This window comes from Heterocephalus glaber, unplaced genomic scaffold (genome assembly GCF_053883595.1).
Source record: "Heterocephalus glaber isolate CG9 unplaced genomic scaffold, H.glaber_assembly_v1.0 deba00001610, whole genome shotgun sequence".
Classification (NCBI taxonomy): domain Eukaryota; kingdom Metazoa; phylum Chordata; class Mammalia; order Rodentia; family Bathyergidae; genus Heterocephalus; species Heterocephalus glaber.
In genome coordinates this window covers 34,853,962-34,881,868 of record NW_028258381.1, presented here as the reverse complement: position 1 = coordinate 34,881,868, position 27,907 = coordinate 34,853,962, and the positions used below count along the sequence as shown (strand labels likewise).

Sequence of the window (27,907 nt, the reverse complement as noted above, 5' to 3'; positions counted from 1 at the left end):
GTTTATTAGGTTGGATACAATCTCCTCTCACCTTATTGTGGTCAAATACAGGTGTCAGAATTTGTCTAACCATGTTTAAGGGCAGTTTTGTGGCATTAAGCACATTCACATTGTCATTCAGCTGTCACCACTACCCACCTCCTGAACTCTTCATCTTGCAGGCTGATTCTGTGTTCACTAAACACTAACACCCCAGCACTAGGCACATTCTGCTGTCTCTGTGAGTTTGACTATTCCAGGTCCCTCATAGAAGTAGCATCCTACTGTATTTGCCCAAAATTTTGTGCCTGGCTCGTTTAACTTACCCTTCCTTTTTGAAGTCATATAACTCACCCTGTGGACATAACCACATTTGTCTTCTCTGTTCATCCATCAGTGGACTCTTGGGTTGTGTCCACACATGAGCCATTGTGAATTATTCCGCTATGAACACTGTGACATTATTTCTTTAGGATTCCCCTTTCACCTGTTTTTAAGTGGAATCTGGGAACATACAGTAATTCTGTATTTACTTATTTTAGGATCTGCCATTCAGCTGGAGCCTGAGGTTCTAGGAATGCTCCTACACAGGCTCGAGGGTCCCCTCAACTCGGGGAGAAGGCTCTAGATGTTTAGATGATGGTGGAAGGCCCCTGTTGGTGGAGTAGAGGACACACCAGTGCCTTATGTTTGGGGCATGAATCCCCCATCCCACAGAGCCCTGTTTCAGAAATCTAGAAGCAGGTGGGCAAGTTCAGAGAATGCCTTTATATCGATAGTTCTCGTTTTGACATAGCATCAATATGATTTTTGAAGAAAAACGAGACTCTTTAATTCCTTTAAAATTTTAATTTATTTAACTTAACAATTTCTTTATTATTTTTGAGGTAGGGTCTCACTGTGTTGCCAAGGCTGGCCTTTAACTCCTGGGCTCAAGCCATCCTCTCACCTTAGCCTCCTGAATGGTGGGACTACAGATGCACCACAGTGCCTGGCTCCCTTCTTAAATTTTTAAATTGAGATGATAATTCCGTGCAGTGTGCAGACACTGAAGTATATAATTCAACGAATGTTGAAAACTTACTACCTCATAATCACCTCAGGCAAGTCACAGAAAGCCCTGTTCCCTCAGTGTCCTTCCCGTTCTTTCTAGTTAGTTTCTGCCCCCGGAGATAGTTGCTGTTCTCATTTCTGTTACTGTGAATTAGTTTTGTCTCTTCCAGAGTTGTAAATAAATGGAATGGTACTGAGTGTATCCTTTAATTGCTGCCTTCTTTTGCCCAGGGCTGAGACTAGGCTGAGGACGCTGCCGAGGCCAGCCATGCTCCCGCATAACCCTGGTGTGGGACTCTTAGGGTGCCCTTGGAGTCTGTGCCCATTGTCTCTTGCTTCACCCACCTCCTGGTCATGCGTTTGCTGAGCATAAGACACCTGAGCTTCAGCCATGTGTTGGGTTCTATCAGTGGTTCATTCTTTTTATTGTTGAGTGGTAATCCAGTGTCTGAAAGTGCTTGTCTGTGTATCCAGCTGCTCTTGGTGAACATTTGTGTTGTTTCTACTTGTTGCCTGTTACGAACCTACCTGCTAATTGACCTCCACACCTTATGTATACTGTGTCTTCCTTTCTCCTGAGTTAGCACCTTGGAGTTAAGTTGCCAGGCTGTTTAATGTGTGTGTTCAGCTCTACAGGAAACACTAGACTTTTCCTGTGGAACTACATGGTTTTATGCTTCCAGTGTATGAAGTCCTCTTTGCACTGCATCTTCAGTATTTGGTGTGGCTGTTTATTTTAAAATATTATTTAATTATTGCATTGGGTGTGAAGTGCTGTCTCCTTGGGCTTTAATTCCCATCTTCCTAGTGACTAATTCCATAGTGACTGTGCTGTGACATTCTTTTTATGTGTGTTCTGGCTCGCTGTGTATGTTCTTTGAGGAGTGTTTGGTTTAAGTCCTTTGCAAGTTCTATTGGGTTGTTTTCTCTTTGTTATTGATTTTTATGAGTTCATTATTCTAGATACAAGTTCTTTTATTAACTATATGTCTTGGCACCCACTAGCTTGCCTTTTCATTTTCTTAGTTTTTAAATTACTGAAATATAGTTTATGTATCATAAAATGGACAGCTTGACAGTGTATAATTTAGTGGGTTTTAGTGTATTCATAGCATTGTACAACTGTAGTGGCTGTCTGATTCCAGAACACTTTTGTGCTCCCCAAAATAAGGTCATTCCCCTCAGCCCCTGGCAACCAGCAGTCTGTTTTCTGTCTCTGCGGACTTGCCTGACCTGGACAGTGCATACCAGTGGAGTCCTACAGGAAATGGCTTTTGTGACTGGCTCCTTTTACTCAGCGTGATATTTTCAGGGCTCATCCCATTGTAGGGTAGATCAGTCCTTTATTCTTCTTTCCTCCTTTTTATAGCTAAGTGACATTCCATGCTTCGTTTATATATTCATAGTTTGGTAGACATTTGATTGCTTCCATTTTTGGGCTGTTCTGATTGGTGCTGCTGTGAACATTCATGTGTAAGTTTTTGTGTGAACATGTTTTCTTTCTCTCTCTTTCTCTCTTTTTTTTTTTTTTTTAGCTCCCAAGGCATGGCCTTATTGGGGAAGGAGCTGCCTAGAACAGTGGTGAGAGAGGGTGAGACTAACTGGGGTGAGGTTTATATAGGGCAGTGCAGGGGGGAGAGTATTGTGAGAGTTGAGAATTGGTCATACTATGGGGCTAGGGACAAGTTGCTAGGTGATTGGAAGGGGAGGATCACATGGGTAGCAGGGTGGAGCAACAAGTTAGGTTTTGCTTCTCTTGATTGGGTAGGTTTCACTTTTCCAAAGTGGCTCATTTCCATAAGTGGGAACCATTTTAGGAACGGGAGCCATTTTAGAATGTAGGACTGTTGGGGCCATTTTGTCTGGTAGAGAGCTCCATCATTCCAGACTCTTGTTATTATGTAATAGGGACGAGGGTCTCTGTTTCTGTACCTGCTTCCTGCTGGCAAAGGGGTATTGTTAGGTGGGGGCTTTAGACAGGCGAGGTGTGGTCTTGTTAGGTGGAGCCAGCATCAGTAGTGAGGGGCTGGTAGCTGGCCATGAAGAGGTAAGTTTGCCGACCATCTGGTTGGTAAAGGCCTGCATGCCTTCCTGCAAGAAAATTTGAAAACAGTGAAACAGGCAGGGTCTGAAAAGCAAGATCATGCAGATAATAGTGAGAGGTCCTAAGAAAGGTAAGAGCCAAGGAAGCCATTGGTTAAAATATCCTGACAAAGGATGTTGGTTTCTAGATCTCATCTGCCCTTTTCTATGTGTTCCCTCAGTTCTGTAGCCTTATTGCCTGTGATGCCTGACTGATTTACAAAGTAGCAGCATTCTTCTCCCAGCAAGAGACAGGTCCCCCCTCTTTCTGCTGTGATTATGTCCAGGGCATACCTGTTTTGAAGTAACACGGCTGCCAGTGAATTGATTTGTGATTGTAGGGTGACCAAGGAGTCTGCCACCTTTTGCATATCCTCATTTAGCTCCTGAGATAGAGAGTAATAGAAGTGTGTTGATGTTGAAATTCCCATGACCCCTGTGTCTATTCCTGCCAGAACTCCGGCTCCCATTAGGAAAGGGAATATAGGAAGGGCACACTTGTTAAGATGGTGGATATTGGTTAAAAAAAAGTCTTAGCACATTTGTTGTTGATATTATCTGTATGATCACTTTGAATTTGTCAGCCTATAGGCAAGAATAAACAAGATTTTTAAAGAAATTAGAGCATGAAAAATCTAAGCGTGAGCACACTATAAAGAAAGGGCAGGTTAGGGAGAAAGTCACACTTAGATACTGAAATAGTGATTGTAACCTGTTGGCTCTTAGATTTTTTCATTGATAAAGGTTATCTGTAAGTCTGACACTTTGTTATAATTCTCTCTAGTTTTAGCTGTAAGAAGATTAGAGACAGTTTGAAGAACAAATCTCACTAAGAAATTTAAAACCCTAGCTGAGCTCTCATAGATTTTACCATAGTTTTTCCTAATGATCCATAACCATGGTCAGCTACTGGTAGAGCTGGGAACTGCCAGAAGGGGTCAGTGACTGGAGGCCCCCCCCCCCCCATTTTTTCTTTTTTTTGGTACCGGGGATAGAACTCAGGTCCTTGTGGTTGTGTAGCAGGTGGCAAAACCACTGAACTAAATCCTTGGCCCTGGGACCCCTTTTTAAACCTAACTTTATTATTTTTATGGCATTATTTTATACCTCTTTTGGCTATTCTTTTCTGCTGGGTGTTTAAGACCTAGTTAAAGTGGACCTGGGTCAATCAATATGAACATCTTGCTATCAAGGTCAGTTAAGTCTCTTCAGGCATCATTTGGAACCATGCATAGAGCCTCTCAGCTCCTCTGTTAGTGTGAGCCGTCAGGATGGGTCAAGGCCTTGCTTGACCATGTTGCTTTCAATGAAAGCATGGGAGATTTTTCCCTCTTTATGACCCTCCTTTGGCACACAGTACATTTGTCCTCTGGTGTTCAGCAGTCTCCTTGCTCAAGAGGTTGGGTGACTTACCAAAGATGTAGGATCTGGTAGAAAAGGTCCTCTCATGTCCTGGATTCTTTGCTGACCTTGAGGGGCTAGGGCCAAAATATTGGCAGTCCTGTTAGCCCAGTTACCTTTCTAGTTTTAGTCTCCAAACTTTAGTTGTTGAACACCTAGAAGAGACGATCAGTGACATTAGTAGTGCAGTAGGTGCAGTGAACTTAACTATTATAATTTTACCTGGATAGCAAGCATTTTGGAATATCAAATATAGTTAGAAGACTATTATTTTTATCAATCATGGTTGTTCTAGTAGTTGATTTACTGTAGAATATTAATGTGTGAACATGTTTTCATTTCTTATGAACGTATCCCTAGGAGTAGAATTACTGGGTGATGTGATTTTTAACTCTGTATTTAACATTGTGAGGAGTCACCAAACTGTTTTCCACACTGACTGCACCACTTTACCTTCCTACCAGCCGTGTGTGAGGGTTCCATGTTCTCCACATTTCCACTGATGCCTGCTATCTGCTTCTGATGATAGTCACATTAGTGGTGCAAAGTGATATCTCACCATGGTTTTAACTTACGTTCTTACAGTTAAACTGAGGGAGATGTCAGTGGTGACACCTGACAAAGTTACAGACAAAGATTACAGAGAAAACAAGTACAACTAGTGTGGGCTGACTCATACCCTGGGGAGGGTAGAGAATTTGATTTCCAGAATTGCCACAAGAACTACAAGACATTGCAGAGACCAGGAAAGTAGAACTCACAGGAGGGAAAAGCAGTCAGTAGGAACATAACATAAATAAAAAGAAATTGTAAAAACGAGCCAAATAGAAATTCTGTGGTTGAGAAAGAAGCACACTCACTGAAATGGAAATTCACCAGATAAGCTCAGTAGCAGTTTTGAGCAGCAGAGGAAGGAATCAGCAGTCTTGAAGGTAGGGGAGTCGAGATTATTCAGTATGAGGAACAGAAAGAAAACTGAAGAAAAGAGAAGACAGGAGAGACCTTCTTGGCAAGTTAGTTTCACAAATGCTGGAGGCGCTCTCCAAGGCCTTTGTGTAAATGAAAGCATTAGAAGATGTCTGGACTGGAAAGGAAGGACAAATGACATTTAATTTTATACATAGAAAAAATCTGAAGACACATACACAAAACTAGTTAGTGATTTCAACAAAGTTGCTGGATTCAAGATTGGTGTTTAAGAATCAATAGTTCTGGGCCGCCATCCATCCTGGCGCTCCTGGCCCAGAGGAAGGGCCTTCTGGGCCACCATCCATCCTGCCGCTCCCAGCCCAGAGGTAGGGGCTTCTGAGCCACCGTCCCACTGCTCCTGGTCCAGAGGAAGGGGCATCCCAGCCACCATCCTTCCTGCCGCTCCCAGCCCAGAGGAAAGGGCTTTGGGGCTGCCGTCCATCCTGCTGCTCCCGACCCCTGTCCCGCCTCTCCCAGCTCAGAGGAGGCGAGCCACGCGGGCACCAACAGCACCCCCCTGCCCCCCTAGTCAAAATGACAAAACACATAAATAAGTCTCAACACCAGACTTCCAGATCACCTACAGCAACCCCAAAGGGAAATGAGATGGAATACTCTGATACTCAACCACCTGGACCCACTGAACTGGCAACAAAAGGGGATCTGGAAAAAATGAAATCAGAAATAATTTCTCAGATAACAGGAGAAATTATACTCCTAGTGCAAGACATGTTTAATAAATCTAGAGAGGAGCTGAGGAACATGATGGAATCCCAACATAGGAAACAAATGGAATCCATAAAACAGATGCAAATAGAGTTCCAGGACATGAAAAACTCCATTGAAAGTCTACACAGCAGAATGAGCCAATGTGAGGACAGAATTTCAGATATAGAAGATAAGATTGCAATTAGTGACCAGGAAAAGAAAAAATGGCTTCAAAATTATAAGGGACATGAGCAGTCAATCCAGCAGCTGCTAGATGATGCAAAGAAGAATAACATAAGACTGATTGGAGTCAATGAAGAAACAGGAGAGAGTGCAGATGACATAAAAAAACTCTTCGCAGAAGTAATAGCAGAAAACTTCCCAAGCAGGGGAAAAGAACTTGACATACAGATAAGTGAGGCATATAGGACTCCAAATAGCCTTGATCAAAAAAAAAATCTACACATAGGCATATAATTGTTAAGATTCCAGAAACTCAACAGAAGAACAAAGTTCTCCAAGCAGTCAGAGAAAAGAAACAAATCACATACAAAGGAAAGCCCATCAGAATCACAGCAGACTTCTCAACACAAACCCTCAAGGCAAGAAGAGCTTGGAGTGACATATTCCAAGCCCTAAAAGAAAACAGCCTCCAACCCAGATTGATGTACCCTGCAAAACTATCTTTCAGAATGGATGGAGAAATAAGATACTTTCATGAGCACCTTAGGAACTTCATGAATACCAAACCAGCACTCCAGAAAATTTTAGACAATACCCTAGGAACAGACATTGAGGAGCAGAACCCCAGGAAGCACAGCAGAATGAACCCATCTGGCACGACAGGAAATTAAATGTAAAGGGGGAGAACCCAACCAAAAGAAAAAGTCATGGCAATGACAAGTCAATACGTTTCAGTTATAACCATCAACGTTAATGGTCTCAATTCACCAATCAAAAGAAGTAGACTGGCAGAATGGGTCAAGAAGCAAAATCCAACAATATGCTGCATACAAGAAACACACTTAAGTCAAAATGAAACTCATAGACTGAAAGTTAAAGGGTGGAAAACAATTCTCCATGTGAGGGGAACCTGAGAAAAAGCAGGAGTAGCTGTCCTCTTTGCAGATCAAGTAGATTTTAAACCAACACTGATTAAGAGAGACAAAGAAGGAGACTACATGCTTGTAAAGAGAACAATCCCACAGGAAGAGATGACAATTATAAATATCTGCGCACCAAACACTAGTGCGCCCAACTATGTAAAACAAATACTAATGGACATGAAAAGTCATATATGCATTAATACAATTGTAGTGGGGGACCTCAACACAAATAGATAGATCAACTAGACTAAAAATAAGTAATGAAATACTAGAACTCAATCGAACTCTTGAACAAATGAACTTAACAGATGTTTACAGAGTGTTCCACCCCACAAAATCAGAATACACATTCTTCTCAGCTGCACATGGGTCATTCTCAAAAATAGACCACATACTCGCTCATAGAACATGTTTAAGCAAGTGCAAAGGAATTGAAGTTATCCCCTGTATATCATCAGACCATAGTGTGATGAAATTGGAGATCCAGAGCAAAAGAAACTGGAAAAATTTCACAAACATGTGGAAATTGAACAACACACTTCTGAATGACCAATGAATCACAGAGGAAATTAAGAAATCAGACAGTTCCTTCAATTAAATGACAATGACAATACAACATATCAGAATCTATGGGACACAATGAAAGCAGTCTTACGAGGGAAATTCATAGCAGTGAATACGCATATTAGGAAAACAGAAGGAGCCCAATTAAACAACCTGATGCTGAACCTCAAGCTTCTAGAAAAAGAAGAGTAGGACAACCCCAAAGCTCATACAAGGGAGGAAATTATAAAGATCAGAGCAGAAATCAATGCAATGGAGACTAAGAGAACGATACAAAAAAATCAGTGAAGCCGAGAGTTGGTTCTTTGAAAGAATCAACAAAATTGACAAACCTTTAGTCAACCTTGTCAGAAAAAGGAAAGAAAAGGCCCAAATCCATGCAGTTAGGAATGAAAAGGGTGAAATTACAACAGACCCAGCAGAAATCCAGAGGATCATCAATACCTACTTCCAGAACCTATACGCCAATAAGATGGACAACACAGAAGAAATGGACAGATTCCTAGATACATATGAATTACCAAAGTTGAACGAAGAAGACTTAAAAATTCTAAACAACCCAATATCAACCAATGAAATTGAAAACACAATTAAAAACTTATCAACTAAGAAAAGCCCAGGCCCTGATGGCTTCACTGCTAAATTCTACAAGACATTTAGAGAGGAACTGCTGCCACTACTGTTTAAACTCTTCAATGAAATTGAAAGGGAAGCAATACTCCCAAATTCATTCCTGGAAGCAAGCATCACCTTGATCCCCAAAGCAGAGGAAGACCGAACCAAAAAGGAGAACTATAGGCCAATCTCACTAATGAACACAGATGCAAAAATCCTTAATAAGATACTGGCAAATACAATGCAGAAGATCATCAAGAAGCTCATACACCCTGTTCAAGTTGGATTCATCCCAGGGATGCAGGGATGGTTCAACATATGCAAAGCAATCAGTGTAATACACTATATCAATAGAGCCAAGGACAAAAACCATATGATTCTCTCCATAGATGGAGAAAAAGCATTTGACAAAATCCAACATGCATTTATGGTAACCCTACAAAAAATTAGAATAGATGGTCTCTACCTCAATCTGATAAAAGCCATCTATGATAAACCAACAGCCAGTATCATACTAAATGGTCAAAAACTGAAATCCTTCACACTAAAATCAGGAACAAGACAAGGATGTCCACTATCACCACTCTTGTTCAATATAGTTTTGAAAACATTAGCCACGGCAATTAGAGAAGAGAAAGAAATAAAAGGAATAAAGATAGGTAATGAAGAAGTCAAATTGTCATTATTTGCAGATAACATGATACTGTATATAGAAGACCCCAAGAACTCCACCAAAAGTCTTCTAGATTTAATAACCAAATTCAGTCAAGTAGCTGGTTATAAGGTCAACACACAAAAATCAATAGCTTTCCTCTACACCAATGACAGACTCACTGAGAGAGAAATAGGGCAAATAATTCCTTTCGCAATAGCATCCTCAAAACTGAAATACCTAGGAATCAACCTAATGAAAGAAATCAAAGACCTCTTCTCTGAAAACTATAGCACTCTGAAAAGAGAGATTGAAGATGATATCAGAAAATGGACAGACATCCCCTGCTCCTGGGTAGGAAGGATTAATGCAGTGAAAATGGCTGTACTTCCAAAACTGCTATATAGATTCAATGGAATTCCAATTGATATCTCAGCAGCATACTTCATAGACCTCAAGAAAACAATCCAAAAATTCATTTGGAACAAGAAGAGACCCAGAATAGCAAAAGCAATTCTAGGTAACAGAGACATGGCAGGGGGTATCACAATCCCCAACTTGAAATTATACTACAAAGCTACTGTGATAAAAACAGTGTGGTACTGGCAAAGAAACAGACCTGAGGACCAATGGAACAGATTAGAAGATGCAGAAACAACACTAGACACACTGAGCCATCTCATCTTCGAAAAAGGGGCCAAACATTTCCTCACTGGAGGAAAGATAGCCTCTTTAATAAATGGTGCTGGAAAAATTGGGTTTCAACTTGCCAAAGATTAGAACTAGACCTATATCTCTTGCCATGCACTACACTAAAATTGAAATGGATTAAAGATCTAAATATTAAAATAAAAATTCGGAACCAGCTGGAACAGAGGTTAAGTAGAATTCTTGAAGACATTGGGGTAGGAATAGGAAAAGATTTTATGAACAAAACCTCGGTTGCCCGTGAACTAGCACAAACAATCAACAAGTGGGATCTCTTCTTATTAAAAAGCTTCTGCACAGCAAGAGAAACCACCAGCAGTGTGAAGAGACAACCCACAATGTGGGAAAAAATCTTCACCTGCTTTTCCTCAGACAAAGGTCTACTATCTTGAATCTATAAAGAACTTAAGAAGATCAGACCTCCCAAATTTAAAGACCCAGTCCCAAAATGGGCATCTGAAATGAACAGACATTTCTCAGACAAGGAAGTAGAAATAGCAAATAAATACATGAAAAAGTGTTCAACATCACTGGTCATTCAAGAGATGCAAATGCAAACAACACTGAGATTCCACCTCACTCCAGAAAGAATGGCTGCTATCATGAAATCCACCAATAACAAATGCTGGCAGTGCTGTGGGGAAAGAGGAACCCTACTCCACTGCTGGTGGGAGTGTAGACTGGTCCAAGCACTGTGGAAATCAGTATGGAGATACCTCATAGAACTAGGACTGGAAGTTCCATTTAACCCCACTATTCCACTGCTGGGGATCTTCCCCAAAGAATTGAAAGTATCATACCACACTGATGTATGTGCACCCATGTTCATAGCAGCACAGTTGGTGATAGCTAAAACTTGGAAACAGCCCAAATGCCCATCAAGTGGAGACTGAATAAAGAAAATGTGGTTTTTTAATAAAATGGAATACTACTCAGCCATAAAAAATGAGAAATTAGAGACATTTATAGCTAAGTGGATGCACATTGAGGCAATACTAAGTGAAATAAATAGGACACACATGTATAAATACTGAATAGTTTCTCTGGTGTGAGAAATTGAAAGTGTAAATAAGGACTAAAATGTATAATAGGTAATGTGAAATAAGAAGAAAAGGGGCAAAGGGGAAGGAAGTGGGAGGACTAGGGGAAAGGATAGAAGGGAATGGAATCAATATGAGAAAATGGAAAAATAGGAACAAAATCTTTGTAAATAGGGAGGAATGGAGGGGTTGAAGGGAGGGCTGGGCAAGGGTGAAAAATAAGAACCAAGAGAGGTTATGTAAAGGTGCAAATTTCCAATGATGAATGTCATTATATTGTATACCTAAAATGTACCGATGATTAGAATGAATAATTGATAATGCAAAATAGGAAGAAAAGGTCCAAAGGGGTAGGGGTAGTGGGAGGGGCAGGGGAAAGGAAAGAAGGGAAAGGAAAAATGATGAGAAACGGAAAAAATGGAAATAAAGTCTTTGTAAATAGGGAAGGGTAGGGGGGGTGAAGGGAGGGCTAGGAATGGGGAAAAAACAAGGACCAAGATGCATTATGTAAAGGTACAATTCCCAATGAGAAATGTAATTGTGTTGTATACCTGCAATGTACCAATAAAAGAATTTAACAACAACAAAAAAAAGAAAGTGAAAGAATCAATAGTTCTCATACCTAAGTCCGTGTAACAATCATTCTGCTTAGAGATATTTTAATTTCTTAAATGATTTTTTTTTTGAGGTCCTGAGAATTGAAGCCAGGGCTTTTGCATTGAGTTGCATCCCCAGCCTTTTAAAATTTATTTTGAGATGAGGTCTTGCTAAGTTGCCCAGGCTTGACTCAAACTTGTGGTCCTTCTGCCTCAGCCTCCCAGAGTGCTGGCATTACAGAGGTGCAGTACCATGCCTGGCTTAGAATCTGTTTCATTCCATTTCATTTCATTTCATTCTGATACACCTCTGTCTTCATGTCAGTTCCACACACCAAGTCTTGAAATCTGGAAGTGTAAATCTCCTAAATTTGTTTTCTTAAAGTGGTTCAGTTAAAGATTTTTTTTTTTTCTTTTCTATGCACATTTTGGAAATAGATCATCAATATCTCCAAATTCTGTGATTTTTTGCTGGTTTTGAATTGAATTTATAGGTTAGTTTGGAAAAATTGACCTTTTAATCTTGGCCTTTCCAATTCATAAACATGATATATCTCTCCATTTTCCTTTTTTCAGCAATTTTTTTTTTGGAGACAGTGACTTGCTATGTAGTTCAGGTTGGCCTCGAACTCACTGTATAGCCCAGTCTGGCCTTGAACTCATTGCCATCCTCCTGCCTCACCTTCCCAAGTGCTAGAATTATAGGTGTGTGCCACCATGCCTGGCTTCTGTTTCATTTTTATTTTTATTTTTATTTATTTATTTTTCCAGTACTGGGAATCAAGCTCAGGGCCTTGTACATGCCAGGCAGGCACGGCCCCACTGAGCTAAATCCCTGGGCCATCTTTTTTATTTTATTTAATTAATTAATTTATTTTTGGTATCAGGGATGGAACTCAGGACCTTAAGCTTTTGAGGCAGGTGTGGTGCCACTGAGCTAAATCTCCAGCCCTTCATCTTTTTAGTTTTTAAATATAATGATGTAATAAGTTGTTTATTTGTTTATAGGTGTCAATTTTTTTTTTTTTTTTGGTACCCGGGATCGAACTTGGGACCTTTTGCTTGTGAGGCAGGCACTGGAACCACTGAGCTAAATCCCCAGCCCGGTGTCAAGTATTTTATTGAACTTACTAATTGAGGAAAGGAGAATCGCAAGTACCACATATTTATAATCAAATAAGGAATGCTGAAATTAATTTAAAAGTAGATGCCAAACTGTGGAAAGTAGTCCATATCCGCAGAACTACAGCAGCTGCATCCTGAAGGCTAGAACTTGTGTTTCTATGTCATTTACCAGTCATTTACATTACTATCAGCTCTTTTTCAAATTACCAAGTTGTAAAATGACTTAAAGGAGAAGAAAGTTAGAAATTAATGTGTAAGTTAGGCAAGACACAAAATCATCTGTTCCCTCCATGTAAATTTTTTGTTTTGTCTTTCTCTTTGTGTTTATAACAATCTCATGGAAAGGTTTTTGATCACAAAGTAAGACTGGCCCCATTATTTATATGGGTGCATTAAGAGCATCACTATACCAGATAGATTTACCCTTCCTCCCTCTTTCCCTGTCTCCTTGTTTCTCTTTCTTTTGTGTTGCTGAGGATTTATTTCACCCAGGACCTCACGCATACTAGGCAAGTGCTCTACCATTGGTAACATCCCCAGTCCATAGGTCTTTTCTTTGGCTTTGTAACATCCTAGGGCAGTTGTGATCAAGTTGATCTTTTGAAATGTTCACGAGGAATATCAGATTGGACTTCTGAAAGCTGCCATCATTTACACTTTCAAGAGCTAGCACTCAAGCTCAGTAAAGTCCTTACCATAGTTGTCTGTCATAGCTGCAGACATGGGTGAATTACCCTTTTCTTGGTGTTCCCGAAATATCCAAGTGTTTCTGGCTTTCCAGGAAGTGGCTTACTGCTAACTTGTAAAGCTAATCTCTGGAAGCCCAGTACCAGCCTGTTTTTCCTGGGAAGGTGTTGTTGATGCTGCCTGCATAAATGTAGCTATCTTTGACCCTTAAAAGTGGTTTGTTGTGCTTTACTGAACAAGCACTGTTCTCAAATGACACTTGAGGCAAGGCGGTGGTTGCACTTTGTCCAATTATGTATTGTTGAAAGGGATGAGGGGTTCTTGTCCAGCCTGTGCAGATAGCTGTACTGCCATGAAAAGCAAGGGGACTCAGAAGGGCTCCTGGATTCTAGGATGTCAGTGAGGGTCGGATACTGTTCAAAAATGTCTCATTTCATTTTTCTCAAAGCTGAGTTCAGTAAGTTGTTGTTGCTTAGAAAGCTTGAGAAGAAAGCTTAATTGCTTCCTTATATATCCAGAAAATAGAACATAAAGCCAGCACCCGCAAATGACCTCAATAACATTTCCATCTTTAGTTCTTTCACTTCTGTGTAATTAGTTCTTAGCCTGTTACATCTTGGGTTAATAGTCTCCTGAAACCATGTGCTTCTTGGCTAAAAAGAATTTGGACATCCTGACTCACTCAATCTGCTGTATGTCTGGAAATGGTCTAGCTGATGTCACCACTGAAGCCTGTATCCAGTGTCACTTGTTAGAGGTCTGCAGTGTCCTTGCCTTGAACTTCCCCGAGTGCCTGTCTTCGTTACTTTCTCATTGCTGAGACACAGTACCCAACACCTACAGCTCAAAGGAGGAAATGTTTATTTTGGCTCAGAGTTTGCAGGTTTCAGTCTATGGTCAGCTGGCTCCAAGGCAGGGTGGCATGGCAGTGGAAGCAGAGCGATCAAATGAGAAGGAGGGAGATATACCCTTCCTGGCCATGCCCCATTGACCACCTCCTCCATCCAGGCTTCACATTTAGCTATAAACTCATCAGTGGGCCAATCTGCTGATGAGTATCACACCCCCAAGATCCAGTCACCCCCCCCCCCCAGCTCCACCTGTGAGCTTATGAGGCTTTGGAGGAGCATCTAGATATAAACCATAACCCTTTTCTTCTTTTTTTTTTAGTACTGGGGATTGTACTCGGGTCTTTGTGATTGGGAGAAAGGTGGTGGAACCACTGAGCTAAATCCCCGGCCCACCCTTTCTTTTCTATATGCCCTTTCTGTTTAAGGTGCACCCTAGCTGGCCCTTTGCACTGAGTGTCCAGGCCAGCTGTGTCACAATAAAGCAGAACTGTCTAAGGATGATACCTATTTGCTGGCAATGGGGAATTTATTCCTGGTAATTTTCGAATGTAAAATGTTTCATGTGGTTTTGCAACAAGAATAGTACAAGTGACAGGGAAATTGGGTTGTTTCTGTGGCATCCAAAACAAAGATAAAAAGGCAATTAAAAAATTTGACATAATACTAAGGATAATGATTAAGCCTGCTTCAGAGAGTCACATCTGATTCATCAAAGTGGATGAATGTAATTTTTATAGAGAAAGCAGTCGTGAGGTACAACACCTAATACCAAGACAAAATAATCCAATAACTCACTGAAGACTGTCAGGTGAAGAAATTCACCAAGTCTGGAGAGTACCAGCCATTTCTGTTTCCACAGAATGTCACAGATAAGTGTGTGGTGCCCCTGTCCTTGAAACCAGCCTAAAGATGCTAGATTCAGATAAAGAATAATGTAGTGGCCCGTTAGCAGATAATAACTAAAGCTGTAACTCTACCTCTGCCTTGTCACCTGGGCCTTCAGCAAGCACTCTCAGGACTCTGATTCAGCGACACCTGACCAGCCGTGTCTGTTTTGCCCATCAGTTTTAGGCACCTGTGGAGGAAATTTGGCGGTTCAAGGAGCACAGTGTGGGAGTGTTGGTGACTCCATGGAGAAGCACACGAACAGTCTCTCATCAGCTTTGGGAAAGATACAAAGTAGCACAGGAAAGGGGATAATGATCACGGCTGTCAGGTGGCCTCGGTTGAGAGGGGCTGACCTGTCGCAAGATGAGAACTAATGCTGCACTGGGATGCAAGCACCTTGTCCTGGGAAGTTGTGGGAGACACCCAAAAAAAGGCTGCAGTACCGTGTAAACGGTGGAGGCTCCAGCAGGGTTGGCTCTGTTTGGTTTCACTGGCTGGAACCCTGGGGCCTGATGGCACCTCTGTGTTTGTTGCTGGGCGAGGGAGCTGGTGCAGGAGATGTGCAGTGGGTGCTGTAGGTATCTTTGTCTGTGCAGACCCCTTGTAGGTCAGCTGTCCACTTGCTGTCACTTTGGTAGCAGTGGTGCCCCAAGTGGGAGGAAAGGATAGCCTGTGGACAGTGTGGAGGCCACGGTGTTGTTGTTGCAGTAGAGGTGCGCACAGACATGGTGCCTGTGTGGGGTGAGGTGGGGCTGCATAGCTGCGGCTTTTAGGTAAAGCCCTGTTTGGCGCTGTGTGAAGGAGAACGGTTCACATTAACAGAACCAAGATGGCATTGTGTCATTTAACTGATGGGTGTGGGCTGAGGTTATTGGGCTGTGGGACCTTGGTGGTCTTGCCCTTCTCCATCCTTTAAAAAATTTTTTTTGTTATTTTTCTTTTTCTCATTTCTTTGTAATGCTTCTGCTGTTATCTGGGTGCAGAGCACTGATCCCCAACACCAGTTAGGATTGAGTGGTTAAGTGTCAGATCCTGGGTTCCATGGGCCCTGTACCTTGCAGGTGTCTGCACAAGGGGAGGAGAGTGCCTTCCATGCTCTGAAGAGGCCCCTCCTACTTTCATCTACCATTTACAGTGGGACCCCACTTGGCTTTGAGGGGCCTGGCTTCGTGAGTCCGCTCACCATACCTACTTTCATCACTGATGCAGGGAGTGGCTTCCATGTAGCCCAGGTTTGGGTTAGCCTGTTTGCCACTTCTCTCTTTTTTTTTTTTTTGGCACCGGAGATCGAACTCAGGTCCTTTCGCTTTAGGGGCAGGCGGGAGAACCACTGAGCTAAATCCCCAGCCCTGCCACTTCTCTTATGGGCGGCATAGTCTCATGGGCTGGCACCCCACAGCCTGATGGGGCAGGGCTGCTCCCTCATTGAGACCCTGCGGAGCCTGGGTCAAGTGAATCCGTGACTGCTCGCTCAGCCTTGGTGCCTTCCTGCCTCCGCGTGTGGCAAAGGGAGGATGCAGGTGTTTCCTCCTGGAAACCAGGGTGTGCTGTGGGGAGAAGGTGTGGCCGGTGAGTGTGCAGTGTGTGCAGGTTTATGCTTTGGCCCTGGTGGCTCGGGAGGCAAGAGAGCGTCCTTCAGCATTCTGTACAGAGGCGGCTGCCTCTCAGCTGGGGGACCTCAGGCGAGGTGTTGGATCTCACCAGTCAGAGCTATTTCTGCCTATAAAATGGGAACAAGTGGGGCTGGGGTTTTAGCTCAGTAGTGCCTTGCCTGCCTCAAAAATGCAAGGTCCTGAGTTTGATTTCCGGTACCCCCCCCCAAAAATAAAATGGGAACAAGGCAAGCACTGACCCTAGGATGCTCAGTAAGTTGTCCTACTTGCTGTTTCTCTTCAAATAAGGATTGGGATTCTCAGAGTTTCCTCACTTATCTCTCTGCCGTGTTCAGCTGGAGTCTCTCAGTGTAGCAGCAAGGGACATTAGGCCCTCGGCGGTACAGCTGATTCTGTCTGTCTCGCTAAGCTCTCCGTGCTCCAGTTTGACCTCGGAAGCTGTTCTGCCTCTGTCGCCCTGAGCCTGTCTGCTTCTTGGCTCTGACCCGCAACGTGCACCTTGCTGGGTCCTGTTGATTGGTTCTTAGCCTTCCCGGGCCATGCTGCTTCTAGCCACCTCTGCTGCTGTTACACACTCAGGTGCCCTTTCTGAGCAGGGGCCAGCTTGTCACTCTTGTCTCTGTTTTGCATCTTCCAGCCCCAACAGCACCCGGCGCTCAGGCATTCTTGTGGGATGAAGCGGCGGGGATGAGGCTCTCCTGGGCCCAGTCAGTCTCTCGGTGGAGGCGTCCCATGTCCCCACAGCCGGCTGGAGTCTGCCTGCCTCGGCCGGCCTCTTTCCCTACTAAAGGGTATTCAGGGTGTGTCTGCTCTTCCTGTTGTAAACAGCACGGGACGACCCTGCTTGTGTGTCTTCTTAGGGACACAGCTTAGAGTTTGCCCATGGATCCAAGCAACTCCATGCCTGTGCTGTCCACCTTGAAGTTCACTGGATGAACTAGATAACAATTGCACACACCTGTAAATTTAGCACCATGGGGGGGCTAAGGCAGGAGGATCACAAGTTCAAGCTCAGCCTGAGCAACTTAGCCCTTGTGTCAAAATAAAGTGAGATTGGGCTGGGAATTTAGCTCAGTGGTTCCACTGCCTGCCTCGCAAGCTAAGGACCCGAGTTCAATCCCTGGTACCCAAAAGAAAAAATAAATAAATAAAATGAGATAAGAAAGGGCTGGGCTGTAGCTCAGCGCAGAGGCTAACGAGTACATGCATACATGTAAAATACATGAGCATACTAGGAGAAAGCCCGGTGTTCTCCCCATGGCTCCAGTGCTGTCCTGTACAGTCTGCCTGTTCCTGCCACAAGCTGGTGGGCTTTTTCTGGGCTCTGCCTAGGGTCCCTCACGGGGCTCTACCCCAGGCTTTGCCAGGGCTGCACCTTTTGCCTGGAGTCTCGCTTCATGTCTTCACACATGTTTTGTTCTTGCACATCATTCACATAACCAGAGGGAACAGATTCTTAGGAATATTTTGTGTTTGGGAAGAGAAGTACAAATTCGAATGAGGCTTCCTAGTCTGTTCTTCTCACTAAGGGATGGATAATCCAGTGTTCAGAAAGGTTAAGTAACTAGTCCAGGGCCACACAGCAAGCTAGGGCCGAGCCTGGGGCCACAGCCCAGGTCTTTGTATGTGGCTGTTGCTTTCCCAGAGTTCTGCGACTTTTTTTCCCTCTTTGTTGCTGAGTGAGTTCAAAGAGAGCATTTCACTAATGATGGCTCCTCTCTGAGTTTCTGTATCCACCAAGTCCTTTGGTCACGCATTGACTTTGATTGTTTTCCTAGAAGCCAGACTTACTTGATTTTTAATTCTCTGTTCTTTTCTTTACAATCTGCTGCTTCTCTCCTGGAAGAAATCCTCGTAGGTAGGACAGGTGTGTCTGGGAGTGCTAAATTTATTATAGGAGGGGTTTTCTAATGTTTTACAGTAGAAGTCCTGGTCAAGCATGGAGCAGTCAGGAGTGATAACCCGGGTCCCTGAAGTCATGGTGCCTGTCGGTTTCTCCCAACTGGCCTCCAGGCCCGCCTCTAGCAGCGCGTGTGTTGCCTCGGGTGAGATAGGCAGGGGAGGCCACCTGTCCCGCCCTCCACAGTCTTGGCCTTGGACCCTGCTGTCCACAGTGAGCTGTTTGACATTCTGAGCTCACGTAGGCCCTTCCTGGGCACTTCGGCTGTGTGAGCTGTGCTTGCTTCTGCTGTGAAGAAAAGCTGGCGTCTGGACAGGTGCCTTGTAAAGAGCTCACAGTCCAGGTAGTGTGGGCACTGTTCTCTGGGGCCCGGTTGTGCTGGCCCGCAGGTGGCTTTTTCTGGGTCTCCATCGCTGGGGTTGCTGGGGCTGCGGGTGCTGGCGAGGAGCCAGTGTTCTGCCAATCCCCTCAGCTTGGCTGCTCTGGATGTGCTCCTGTGTGAGGTGACTCGTGTGGTGTGGCCTTGGGCTGGCTGTGCCTCTCCTGGAACCCTGCCTGCCATGTGTGATCAGTAACTCCCAGGCCCTGCGTGCCTGCACCAGCACTGAGCTGATCACCAACGTTGTGTTTGGAGCCATTATCCAGCTGCTTTTTGAATGTTTAAAGCATTCAGAGGATCAACTTTTCCAAATTGTGAGGGAAGCGGGAGAGAAATTACAGCATTTGTTTGAGAGGTTCTGAGAGCTTTTTTTTTTTTTTTTTTTAAGCACAAACAGTTCAAAGAGCGCTTCTTGTTAATCAGAGGAATATTCCAGCATCCCTGGGGTGGTCACACTGGCTTAATTGGAACTCAGGCTGCTTTGAAGTCCTTTTAATTCTGCTTGAACTGGGAGAAAGAATTCGAAGGCAGCAACTGTAAATTTGAAATTTTTTCATTTTATTTACATGTGCTTGGGGACCCATGTAACTTGTTTCCCTGAAGCAGTTAAGCCACGTTGCTGACATGTGGACAGCTGAGTGAGACTGGGGTAGGCTGGACGTGGGTGACTGGTCCCCAGCAGAAGAGCCACCAAACAATGGATGTGTCTAGGTAGTGGACCACGCAGCCCTGTCACTGCTCGCCCCTCTAGATCCCAGAGGCATGCTGTCTTCTTGCCCTTTGCCCTAGCAAAATGGCCCCAGAAGTCTGTTATTCTGCTTCTTAGGGAGGGCAGTTTCCACCTACCGGAGCTCCTGTTCTTCTGCCCTGTTCTGACCTTCTGAGACATAGTCCACATTTTTGTCATTTTGTGCCAGGCCTGCTTGTTGTTGGGTCATTGTGAGGCAGATTTGCTCTTCCTGTTCCTTTTGCTCTGCAGAGATGGAAAGCAGCCTGAGACCCAGGTGGGCACAGCAGTGGCCAGGGCTCTGGCCTGGCTTTTCTCTCCTAGGCAGCATCTTCCCTGAGCCACCAAGGGAGGTAGTGTTTTGACCGGCATGTTATTGTGAGCTGTGTGATGGCTCAGGTGTTCCTGAGCCGGGCCAGTGTGTGTGCATTTGCACACTGTGAGTACTGGCAGGTGCGAGCAGTCCCCCATCAAGGTGCCCCCCCCCCCCCCAGTACCAGGGATCAAACTCACTTGTGCTTATGAGGCACGTGTAGCACCCCTGAGCTAAACCCCCAGCACCATTGAGGTGTTTTTTTTATCCCTCTGCATGTTTCCTTGTGTAGAATTCTCCCTGGCAGCTCCAGCTTTGTTTTACTTATTGTGGAACTTTCTGTAAAATTCTTTTCCCTGAATTCACATTACTCACTTCATTTCACTTGGTCTGTGCTCAGATGTCGCCACCTCAGAGACTCTTCCTGCCCAGCCTGTCAGGAGTGGCTGCCTCAGTCCCATCGTTCTGTCCCCTTCCCCTGCTGTGCTTGTAACTGTGCTCATCTTGGGGATATACTGCAGGTGTTGTTAGGTCTGTTGCAGTGACTGTCCACCCCAAGAGGTAGTAAAGCCAGGGCTGGAGGGCAACGTGTGTTCTGTCTGTGTGGCATTCATAGGACCTGCCTGGGGCTGAACCGCAGCTCAGGGTAGTGCTTGGCTAGGTGTGTAGAGCGAGTGGAGACCACCTCAGAGACACAATTCTGTGAGTCTCTGAGTGGCTGCTGTGGAATCAGGTGTCCCATCCATCTGCCTTCCAAGAGTTGGGTGTTTTTTGGTTTGAGTAAGAGATTGGCGTCTTTGCTATAACCCACATGCCCTTCCTGCCTCTCATTGTGGCTTTAGACTCTGGCTCTGTCATCCACCGGAATTGCCCTTGTCATTTTGTTTGACCCAAGAGTTGGTAGGTCTGCCCCCTCTCAGTGCCCACATGGTTGGCAAAGGATTTGGGTGGGTGGTGGAGTTGGGCACTGTCCTGGAGACCTCCAGCAACAGCAAGAATCACCACAAAGGTCCAGTGATAGCTCGGAGCCCATAGTTATTGGTTGTCAGGTTGGGTGGCACCATCCCTGTTTCACAGTCCAGAAGGCTGAACTTGAGCCTGGCTGACCATAGGGCAGAGTCCTGCTGATCCTGCTCCTCCTGCCTCTTTACTTCCTTTCTATCATTCAGCATGCTTCGTGACAGTGCCTGGAGATGTTCAGCATCACCTGTGCCTTTTCTGGATCAATGCTGGGGACAGATAAATGCTTATTTCTGAAAACATGTGGTGTTTATGTAGCAGTTCATTTGACAGGCCAAATAATTATTTTCCGTAGGACCCGTTCCACTGAGTTCATGCTGGAGACCAGTGGTTGTACTTGGCATGAGTGTTGTCTGAGTGGTAGCTCCTGGGGTACTGCCAGTGATCAATAGTAATGTTACAGACCACAGTGACCTTCTGTTGTTGACTCTTTGTTTTCAGCCTTCTTATGACTTTCTGATTTCCCAAGGTGGCAGTTGAGGTTTGGACAGGTTAGCTGATTTGTTAGAGGTCGAGTAGTTAATAGTGAGTGGAATTAGAATTTGAGTAGTGGTCTGCCCCACTTCCAAACCTAAGATGCTGACTCTGCAGCCTGCTCTTGTGCTTCTGACAGTTTGCAGTTCCTACCTTTTGGAAATGAGACCAGGACCTGTGCCTGTATCCCTGCCCTCTGAACTCATGAGGTGCTTGGGGCGTATTCTGCGGGAAGTAGGATGGCAATACTGGAGGGCTGTGCCCCTAACTAACCCACTAGGTGACCAGTACACCAGTCTTGTTCTGGAAAGTTCTTATAGATCCTGCAGCACTGCGAATCTCATACTAGTAGATCATTCTTAATTTTTTAGAAATTTGAAGTATCCTATATGTGGAAAAGCATGTCTTTAAAGTGTACATCTAGATATCCATCCTCAGGTTAAGAACAAGAACAGGGCCTTTGAAGATGTGGACTCTTCCCTAGTGCCCTCCATCTCCCCACCACCCCTCGAGCAAGCTCACGGTGTTAGGTGAGTTGTTCAAGGGTGGTGCCAGGTAGGCTTGCTCCCCTGGCCTGCTCCCCAGGATGCTGGTCTATCCTCAGCCCACCACCGCAGTGCCAGTCACGTGTGCTGCTGGAGTCATGTAATTTAATTAAATGTTATAGAATCTGATGCAAAGTAAATGTGTAACAGAAGCGGTATTTCTGTGAAAAAAAAGTTAAATGCTTTGGAAAGACTCCAAGGAAAATTCTTGAGAAATTGATGTTGAATGAGGCAAATTGACCGTAAGAGATTGAGAGGAAAGGTTGTAAAATCTAGGATGGCTGGAGGAGTCCACTTTAAAGAAACAAAGCTAAAAATCACAAATTATGTGTTGTGGATGGGATTTATGCAAAATGTATAAAATGAAACTCCTTTAAATGTAGATCTGGTTAGTGGACCTATGTTTAAAGAAGTTTGCAGCTTGAGGGGTAATTGTGTATTTTTACATTCTGTGTTGCAATGTTTAAGACACATGTCATGAGTCCCCTCTTAACCAGTTTTTGGCGTCATCAGTTGTCAGTCTTGTTTACCTCAGACAGGAAACCTTTCACCAATGTTTATCGCCCCATTTACAAGACAAATTATTTGTGTTATACCTAGCTGAACATCATTTAGGAATAATTTGACCTTTTTGTTATAAATGGTTATAGTTAGATTTTTGTGCATTAATTTGTCATGGGAATAATTTTTCTTTTTATAAAATTTTTCTGTAGTACCTGACTCTGCAGTATAAGGTTACAGTGCTGAACTCTGAGAAATTGTTTCTTAAAGAGCTATTGTATTTCCTTGGGACAGAATAATGATTTTAAAGGTATCCAGAGAGGTAAGTCCCCCAGACCATTCTTGTCTTGCCCCCCAGGAAGCCACTATTACGTTCTTTCTTATCCTTCAGATTCATGCCTTTAATGCACAAGTAAGCCAATACAAGTGCACAGGTTTTCTTCTATACAAATGGAGGGATAGGATACTCACATTCTGTTTCTTGCATTTTTATTTTGCATGCATTTTTGGAGCTCTTTCATATTAATATATAAAAAGATTCTGTATTCTTTTCTCGTGATTTTACTCAGGTTCCATTGTATGAGTGGACCGTAATTTATGTCACCAGGAACTCAGAATTTGTGACTCAGTGGTCTGAGTTCAGACCCAGCTGGCTTATAGTGTTCTAGAAAGGTAGTGTGGTTATTCCTTCCTTGCACGCATATTTTTTGAAGCCTATGATTGTGCCAGAGGGAAAAAACAACAAAATATAAAATATATGCTGCCTTGATGGCGCTTTCATTGCAGTTATAGAGAAAGATGGTGGCTATTTTAATAGGTGGTGCATAGCCTGTAAGAGTGAGATTTGTGCTGTGAAGGGGAGAGGTGCAGGAGTAGTGGCATGGAGAGTGAGGTCTGGCTGCTGGGAAGGTTACTTTTTTGGGGAATACCGGGAATCAAACTCAGGACCTTGCACTTGCGAGGCAGGCAGCGGCGCCACTGAGCTAAATCCCCGGCCCCGGGAGGGTTACTTTTTAAGCAGGAGGTCAAGGCAGGTCCATCTGAAAGCACACAACCTAAAGATGGGTGAGGGAGTGAGCCACTGTAGATGTGGGGGAAGAGCATTTTGAAAGAGATGTGCAATGGCCCTGTGGTAGGAGTGTGGCTGTAGCTGAGAGCTTTTTCAAGGCAGTGAATCTGAAAAGCATCTGCCTTCTCGTCCTGTCCTCATCAGGCTGTCTGTGTGATGGTCATTGACCATGAGCAGGATGCCCTATGATGGGGGCCTGTTGGTGCTTTGGTGCTGTAGGGCTGGTGATTTGTGTGACCTGAGAGAGGTGTGGGAGGCCCTGTGCCAGAGGCAGCACCCGTCTCCTGCAGCTCTTTGGGAAAAGAGTGACCTCGTCTGTGTGCACTAGGGAAATGGGCAGCTTTGGAAGATGCATGGGCTGCATTTTCATGGTTAATCTTCATGGTCCACTTGAGTGGCTTGAGAGATGGCTAGGAGATTAGTAAAGCACATCATGAGGCTGTGACATTGGGAACTATATCTGGTCCCTTGCTCCTTCTTCTCTACTCTTTCCCCTTTGCTCTGCTTCCTGGCAGCCATGAGGTGAGCAGCTTTCCTCCCTCATACCCTTCTGCTGTGATGTTCCTGCCTTGTAGCCAGCTGACCATGGATTGAAACCTCTGAGCCAAAATAAACCTCTCTTCCTCTAAGTTGTACATGTTGGGGATTTTGGTCACAGCAACAAAAAGCTGACTAATATGTGCATTGTCTACTCTGTGGCCAGGAAGTCACAGAGGGGCTGGAGCCCTGATGGTGAGATGGATTTATACCTCTCACAAGTCCCCCAAAGCCTAGGTGGCCAATGGCCTCAGGAGTGGAAAATTTCACATCCCTCTTGGTAGCCTCAGGGCTGGGGACAGCAGGCTTGGCCAGCCCAGGCAGCATTGCCAGGGCCTGAAAGGTGAGGTTTATGTGCAATGTAGACTTAGTCCTTTGTCTCCAGGAAGGCCGCAGCCACCTCTTCCCTGTCCTGGGCACTGCACACAGGCTGTGTCACCCTCCCAGCGCACACTTGTATTGGCACCAGGTGGTCACTCCTGTCTAATCTTTTTTCTTCCTATCACAGTGTGCTTTCAGCAAAGTAAAAAAAACCCATCTTACTGGATTGTGTCCCTCTTCCAGTTGGACCCTGGCTGGATCTCAGCCCCCAGCAGTTTTAGACTGGAATTGGAGGCCCTGGAGGTCCTGTTCTCTGGGAAAAATAGCACCCTGGAAGAGAGCACCAGGCTTCTCTTTGTTAACTGGTCTTATGGCTGTTGCCATCTCATTCATTTGAGATGCTGGTGTCCCCTAGATCTGGTGTCTTTCAGACTTGGTGAAATGGGCACTTAGGGCTGACAAGAGCCATGGCATATGCTATTAGAACCTCAAAATAGCTTTGGCTGGGCTGGAACTGCCTTTGCCTCAGAAATAAATCGGTGGGCTTGATCCCCACAACCTGCTGCTATTCTGCACACAGCTGAGTTTGAGTCAAAATTCAGCTGCAGATGGAACAGAAAGACTTTTTCCCTGAAAGCCCCCAGTTAGAATGTGAAAGGCTTCGCAGCTGAAGCCAGAGTTTTCCACAGCAGCTGTCACAGCTTGGGCTGCAGTTGAAACTGTCAACATTCCTGTCATCTCTGTGTTGGAAGCTCCTGAGGCCCTGAATGCCTCTCACTTTGTAGTAGTGAAATGTGAGTTCCAGAATGGACTGTTGGTGTTATTTTTAGGCCACGATGGCACTTGGCATGACTCCTTCTGGTTACAAGCACTTAGCTAATCCCCGGAGTGCCCTGGGTAAGCATCTCTGAGTAGCTTTACCCACGCACAGGTCAGGAGGCTTCTGGAAAACAAACACTCCTCCTATCACTTGGAGGATGTGGGCCTCTGGTCTCTGGTTGGAGATGTGGGGAAAGCTGTGGCTTGTGGCTGCACGCAAATCTGCCCTGATTCTGCAGCTCATGATGGCTGTCCTTCCCATGCGCAGCTCAGGATGGGCAGCGGGAGCCTGAGCTCTGCACCTCTCCCTGTGGGATTGAGCCAGGCTCCTGGACTCTCGGGCTCCTTCTTTCACACATGCCCTTTGCCCTGCATCCTGGTGCCCAGGTGTGTGTCCCGCTGAGCATGTATGGCGGGTGCCTCCTCTCACCAAGCTCCCTGCTCCTTGAGGGATGCCATGGGCAGCTTTACTCACTCTGCTAGCTTGCTGTATTTTTATATTTTTTCCTTAGTTTTCTTTAGTTTCTGCTTTATACATATAATATATGAATTTCCATTGTAAGAAGTGTGCATGACATACATAAAGATCTCTTGATTGCCACCACTAAGCCCAACTCTGACATGGGGGTGACCTCTGGGATAGATTTGGGGTGGATTCCAGAGTTGACATTCCTTCTTGAACAGTGTCTTGCACACTGACAGTGATCGGATGCGTAACAGTGTGAGAGCATGTGGAGTGTGAGGGGCCCAGCAGAATTTTCCTGGCGGCTCATTGCTGTAGCCTGCTTGTAGGGAGCAGCTGGAGGCATGCCCTTTGGGGCCAGTGCAGGGGGCCATGTCACCTGCTCAGGGAATCAGTAGCAGTGCCCAAGTGGGGACAGGGCAGAGGTTGTGTGCTGCTGACACACATGGCCCCACGCCTGCCTTCTGTGTGCTCTTGTTCTCCCGTGCCGACGGGTAGTGAGGAGAGCCGGTGTGTCCTCAGGCCCTGCACCCACATGTGTGTCTGGGAATGTCCACTGTGAAGTCTCAAGAGATCCTGGGCACATGCTCTGCTTCAGTGCTGGTCACAGATGTGGCCTGTGTTGGGTCTCACTGCATCCATGGATAGATAGGACCTTGCGCAGCTGTTCACTGCCTGTCAGTCTCAGCTTCCTCATCTAAACCAGTGAAGAGCAGAGCTGCTGAGCGCTGGCCGAATAGTTTTCAGTGTTAGGAAGCAGCCTGTGCATGGGGAATTGCGTTTCTGTTCTGCCCTCTGTTGCTGCACATGCTGTTGTAGGGAAGAGAGGAGAGGAGTCAAGTCCTGCCAAGTGTAGTCTTGGTGCTGGGGATTGGGTGGTGTTTTGCATATGTCATTTCATCAGCACCGTGACACTGTGTGTTGTGTGTCATCCCTGTTTTTACCAGTGGGATAAAGTGAAGGCTACTGAAAACAGATAGCCCATGTGGTATGGCTGGTAGCAGGCTGCACTTGGACCCAGGCTGTGGTGAGTGCTCACAGAATGGACTCATCCTGGTCTGAATCATCAGTGGCTGGTATGGGTCCTGGCCCTCTATGTTGTGTGCAGGCCTCGGTTCACTTCTGGGACAGCTGGAACTGAACATGTCTTCTTTATCCCTCAGGAACCCGGAAGATCTTTCCAGATTCATTGTTGAGCTGCAGCAGCGAGAGCTGGCCCTGAAGGAGAAGAATAATGCCATCACCAGCAGGTAGGCTGGCTGCGCACCTGTGGGCACACATTTGCTCTGGGTAGTTAGGATGATGCAGACTGGTGCCTTCCTGGATCACACAATGTATTAGTCCGTTTTTCATTGCTATAATGAAGTTCCTGAGACTGGGTACTTTCTAAAGAAAAGAGGTTTATTTAGCTCATGGTTTTGGAGATTGAAGGGCATGGTGCCAACATGAACTTGCCTCTGGTGAGGACCTTGTGACAGGTGGCAGGGTTTGTCGCCACCTAAAGAGAGGGAGGGACCAAGTGTCCTCCCTTCACATCAGCTCTCATGAATGCTAGCCAAGGGGCCTGTCAGTTGCCTGTGTCCCTTCTGGGGACAGCATCCTCCGTGACCTGTGGACTTCCCATGAGGCCTACTACCCAATACTGCCTTAATGAGCCCCTGAGGACGCACTGAAGCATGTGCAAACCATACCACTTGGGGATGGCCACGGGGTTTGCCTTGGTCAAGATGGTGGGAGGTGGGGGTTGGGGAGGGATGTTGCCCAATATTCCTGCTGTGTTGTGGGAAGACTCAGCTTAGGCACTATAGTAATTGTGACACTGTGCTGAGTCGCCTCTGGGTCCCTGGTTATTGGCTTCCTGGCTGGTTCCTCTTGGATGTGGAGTGTTCTCGTCTTTGCAGCAGCCTGTGGACTTCATCAAGCGTAGGAACCCAGCTCTGGGGAGTAGGTCTCTGTGTAGACTTGTGTCCTTATGGAAGGCCTGCAGACAGTGTTCAGCCTCCTGACCCCCTTGACGTGAGTGACAGGCATCTCACCCAGCTGGTTTGAGCCATGTGTCCCCAGCCTACCTGAGAGGGGCAGCTGCAGGGCTTCTTCAGGGCATGGTGTTAGGGTTCCCTCCTGATACTGCATGTGTGGTATCTTTTTCCAACAAGTCTTCTCCAGCTCTGACACCCTCTGGGTGTCTTAGGGTTCTGTTCA

General features: G+C 45.1%; 1 protein-coding gene across 4 annotated transcripts in view; it reads left to right on the top strand.

Moving 5' to 3' along the window:
* Window positions 1–27,907, top strand: part of Mad1l1 (mitotic arrest deficient 1 like 1) — a 348,970-nt gene that overhangs the window by 41,109 nt on the left and 279,954 nt on the right. For all 4 annotated transcript variants that reach the window (XM_013070590.3, XM_021254641.2, XM_004840361.4 and 1 more), the window contains exon 10: window positions 26,869–26,955. In XM_013070590.3, the coding sequence (XP_012926044.2) occupies window positions 26,869–26,955 (87 nt within the window). The remainder of the gene's footprint in view (window positions 1–26,868; window positions 26,956–27,907) is intronic.